This window comes from Silurus aristotelis (assembly GCF_946808225.1).
Source record: "Silurus aristotelis genome assembly, chromosome: 9".
NCBI classification, from domain to species: Eukaryota; Metazoa; Chordata; class Actinopteri; order Siluriformes; family Siluridae; genus Silurus; species Silurus aristotelis.
In genome coordinates, this window is record NC_139582.1 from 437,501 (window position 1) to 442,500 (window position 5,000).

The 5,000-nt window shown below is 41.5% G+C and overlaps 1 protein-coding gene across 2 annotated transcripts in view; it reads right to left on the reverse strand.

Annotated features, from left to right (window-relative positions):
- Positions 1 to 5,000, reverse strand: part of creb3l1 (cAMP responsive element binding protein 3-like 1) — a 54,521-nt gene that overhangs the window by 33,877 nt on the left and 15,644 nt on the right. For both annotated transcript variants that reach the window (XR_014535009.1, XM_083550129.1), the window contains exons 2-3: positions 4,169 to 4,373; positions 1 to 47 (exon numbers count right to left, since the gene is read on the reverse strand). The exon at positions 1 to 47 is cut by the window's left edge and continues 123 nt beyond it. Coding sequence is in view for 1 of the 2 variants with exons in the window: in XM_083550129.1 (XP_083406255.1) it covers positions 1 to 47; positions 4,169 to 4,373 (252 nt within the window). In the remaining variant the exon portion in view is untranslated. The remainder of the gene's footprint in view (positions 48 to 4,168; positions 4,374 to 5,000) is intronic.

Below are 5,000 nucleotides of genomic sequence, written 5' to 3' on the forward strand. Positions count from 1 at the left end.
TTTCACCAGGATGGCAGTCAAGTCTTGACTAAATGCCCACATTCCCTCTGTGCCAAGAGAAACAGATAAACTGATCATTAGGATAAAGGCAAAGTAAGGTAGAAGAACTTGCAGGGGAAACTTCTTAAGAGCTGTGGATGGAAAAGCATCATGTGATATTATTATTATTTAGCACTTTATATATTAGAATTTCATATAATTTACTCGTCCTACATATTTGTTGGTCATTCCCTTCAGCAGAAGCAGAATAAAAATCTTTTGCTTTTGTACTAAAAATTGCTCTTTTTCAGGTTTCCTGCCTGCATTCGGGACATTTAAGATCAACACAGACATTTATAAATGCTGATGTCATGATCCCCAGTTCTACACACAGATTATATACGAGTCGTAATGGTGCACGGGTAGTGTGTATGTCAGCAGGTTATATATCACGATGTTCGTTATTATCGGCAGACATGACACATGCCTCGTGTGCCGTTTGTGTTTATGACCCAAAAGCTAACACAAAACATCTCTTCATTCTTCCCCCAAATGAGTCCCAGGTAAAAGACTGATCTGAGTGGACATTTTCCCCTCATAAGCAGAAAAGAGCAGGCAGGGGGTGTGAGGGAAGTGCTGCCTCCATCAAGCTCCTACACCACAAAACAACCTTTGCTCCCATCCAGGGGTCCTCATTACCTCCACTGCGCTCTGTTTGTAGCCTGAATGGAGGGATCGATAAAAACATTACATGCTCTTGTAAAAGCAGGACAGCTGGTTTTGATGGAGGAGAAAGAGAGCAGCGGGAATCTGATTACAGCAGGAGAGGAAAGCTTCTCTCGGCTTTGAAGGAGAAGGATCAGGTTCTCACCAGGAGAGACGTTTTTTTTTTTTTTTTTACAAAAGATCCGTTCCTGTGAGGTTTTATTATCTTACAATAGTGGCAGGTAGATGACATGGTATTTACTACAATGTACCAGGGCTTCATCCTCAGGACACCTTGGTTTCACAAAGAACTGGGTGGAAGTGACAAAGCCCAGCGAGTGGCCACGGAAATCACAGGCTCTGCAATGGATTTCTAAATATCTCCTCTCCGTGCTCTATAATGTAAAGAGTTCCAAAGGTAATGGAATAAAAAACTTTGCATCGTCATACCACAAGCCAAGCGGGGTGTGTCTTACAGCCTCCACCACAATAGCTTTACAAAAATGACCTGTAATTATTTTAATTTAGCATGCAATGCTCTCAAACCCCTAGCAGACGTCCTACTGGAGGATTTCTTTCCCACAGCCATGTGCCGCTCTGCGAGGGTACTACCACCTGGGGCACCGAGGAGATCCGGTAGGCTTTGAAGTTTAAGCTACAGCAGCTCTTATAGTCATGAGCTACAGCAGATCCAGCAGCGAGAGAGTGAGATGCTCATTATTTTCGTGGAAACAAGAAAAAAGAGAGCAATAAAACATCAAGCGTCCATTTTAACTGCTTTCATTAACGACCTCTCCAAGAGCAAAGGAAAGGAGTGATGGGACAGGAGCCGACATCGACAAATTCCTTTAACTCAAATATAACTGATCACTAAAAGTATTACTGGTGTGTGTGGGATGTAGGAGGTGGTATCAGAAAGTTTGCCCTGTTTACAAGAAAGTACTTTATTTATGTACGTTTCCACACGATCACCTACAAAATCATCTCCTTGTACAGTAAATACAGAGCCTACTAGTGTTCTTCTGGAACGTGTCCTGAAAGTCTTCTTTTTTAAGTGTGTCAAACACCTTCTGTAACTCGCGCCGGATCTCCACAAAGGTCTCAAAATGGCAACTCGGATCTTCATTTTCAGGAAGAGGGTGAAGTAGAGTGGGTGCGGAAGTGAGATTGTGCTGATTCACGTGTGAGGAGTTCAGAATAGCACCAGTAACACGGCTCCTAATGTACACAATGTCTTTTGCCACACTGACTTATGAAGGTCGGTGCTCCCTGTGACTGTGTGTGCAGCCTTTTGCTGCCATCTATTGGTGTGTTACAAAACTTGTTTCGAACCTTTTTGATACCACCACATATACACATTCCTATACTATCAACTATAGCATTACATAAACATTATAAATCTACACTGTGATCTGATCAGGAGACAGAGGACAGTGCAAGGGAATGAATTAAAGAACTGAGCGCTGGTCCTTGGCCTCCCTGAGGTCCTGTAGCTTTACTGCAAACCAGGACCCCATTTAATACACACACACACACACACACACACACACACACACACACACACACACACACACACATTTAAGATGATGCAACACTTTAGATCAACCAGAACATTTTTCCACAGGCCTCACTGCTCCTCAGCCCCTGGCACACTTTCACCTTTCTCTATTTCCAGCTGAAGAACAAATCTGGAAAGCAGACACTGTCTTTATTTTTATTGATGCCTGCATTCTTCACTGGTCTTAGCGATAGAGAGAGAGAGAGAGAGAGAGAGAGAGAGAGAGAGAGAGAGAGAGAGAGAGATAGAGAGAGAGAGAGAGAGAGAGAGAGAGAGAGTGAGAGTGAGAGTATGTGTGCTTTGGCTCTCTGCCTGGAATCCCCAGCTTTTTTCTGGAAGGTTAAGCTGCAGCTTCATCAGGGAACCCTGTGCTGCACTGGAGCTCCAGGAGAAAGGAAAGAGAAAAAGAGAGAAAAAGAGAGGGAGGGAAAGAATGAGAGGGATGAGGGGAGGGATTGGGGGAGAAGGGGACAAGATGCTGCTTATGCACTCTAGTAGAATTAATAGAAGAATTAATCAGCTTCTATCTGCTTCATATTTATAGGAATTTCAATCTGAAAAAATAGAAGTCTGAAATGTGTGTGTGCTTCTTTTAGTGTTTTTGTGTACATATGGGTGTGTATAATTCTGTATACAGACGTGTGTGTGTGTGTGTGTGTGTGTGTGTGTGTGTGTGTGTGTGTGTGTGTGTGTGTGTGTGTGTGTGTGTATTTGTGTGTGTCTACAGGATGTTGGTGTTTATGTAGCGGCAGCTCAGAAGTTTTAGAAAAAGACTGGTGATTTCTGGTGATTTTTGGAATTTTAGTGTGGAATTTTGGATTAAAGCTCCATGTGTAAGAATTTTATGTGAAGTGAGCAAAAACCATTTGGATTTTATATTTTAAACCTTTATTACAAGTCACAGTTGCTTCATATCATATCAATAATCTAAAAATCAATAATCTGAGGTAAACGTTCTGCTATAGAACCTTGAAAATGTCCTTGAAATTGTTCATAGATGGAATTCTCAAATTTCCAGAGATTGAACCTCAAACTACAGCAAACTACAGGCAAACTACAGCAAACTATAGCAAACTATGGCAAACTACAGCAAACTACAGGCAAACTACAGGCAAACTACAGCAAACTACAGGCAGACTACAGGCAAACTACAGGCAGACTACAGGCAAACTACAGGCAAACTACAGGCAAACTACAGCAAACTACAGGCAAACTACAGGCAAACTACAGGCAGACTACAGGCAGACTACAGCAAACTACAGGCAAACTACAGCAAACTACAGGCAAACTACAGGCAAACTAGAGAAAATAAGGAAACAGTAATGAGGCAAAATGAAGTTTAAATTATTTACAGAATTTGTGCAGAAAGTGTATGTATATATATATATATAAATATTTAGATATATGACACATTTATAAGCAAGGTCCTTTTTATAAAAATATGGAAGATGGAGGTGAACAAGGAGAAAATATAGTATATTTCAGAGTAGGTGTGTAAGATGCAATAGTACAGAGTGTAATGTTCCTGTGTGCAGTAATGCAGTAATAATGTATGAAATGTCAGTTGTTCTGCAGTGAGACTTTATTACAGTTCATTTGTATTTAATCAACAACAATATAAATTAATATAAATGTTGAGGGAGAAGTTCTCAGTCTTAGGTCACATCATTGAGATGCTCCTGGACCGAGTCAGAATTCGAGTCAGTACAGGAGTCATTTGATGGTGGAGGTGGAGAAGACTAAAATGCTTTGGTAGAAAAGTAAGTGTGGATGTAGAGGAGGAGAACATCAGCAGGTTTACATGTGTAGAAGAAAACTTCAATTCAAAATCTGATTGAGACATTTAAGTGTTTGTGTGGGTGTGTGTGTGTGTGTGTGTGTGTGTGTGTGTGTGTGTGTGTGTGTGTGTGTGTGTGTATGTGCAACCTGTGTCGTCGTCTGATTTGATGGGCATGGAGGGACTTTGAGGAGCCGAGTCCCCGCTGAGGGAGTAGCTGTGCTCCTGCTGGATGTCAGGGTTTGGTGGCTCGAGCTCCATGTCCAGCAGTGGCGTTCTCTCAGCAAGCAGGTGATCATCAAAAAAGCTGTTGAAGAGCTCATTGGAGAAATCCTCCATCTGCTCTGAGAAGTGCTGAAAGTGCAGAAGAACAAATGAAATATTTTTAGATTATTGATATGATACGAAGCAACTGTGACTTGTAATAAAGGTTTAGAATAAAAAATCCAAATGGTTTTTGCTCATTTCATATAAAACCTCCCAGAAGATGCATGAGGGACTCTAAAGATTCCAGATTCCTGAAATCCTTCATTTTTATTTTTCTGGAATTTTATCTTTTATATTTTGACAGTCATCTCTGAGGTGATCATATACTGAAGCTGATTATCAGAAAGTATAATCTGCTCAAACTATATTCATCTGTTTGACTTCAAGAGAGTGTGTGTGTGTGTGTGTGTGTGTGTGTGTGTGTGTGTGTGTGTGTGTGTGTGTGTGTGTGTGTGTGTGTGTGTGCACGCACACGTACACGTCAGAGCTGTGTATTATAGCAAGGCGTTTATGTGAAAGTGTGTTTGCTGAGCAGGAGTGTAACAAAGGTGTGTGAGGACCTGATGATGTTTACATCCTGGTATGTGAGCGATGCACCTGTGGAGTACACGTAACAGCAGCAGGTGACGTTAACACTCACACACACACACACACACACACACACACACACACACACACACACACACATAGCTATACATTTTCACCAGGATATGA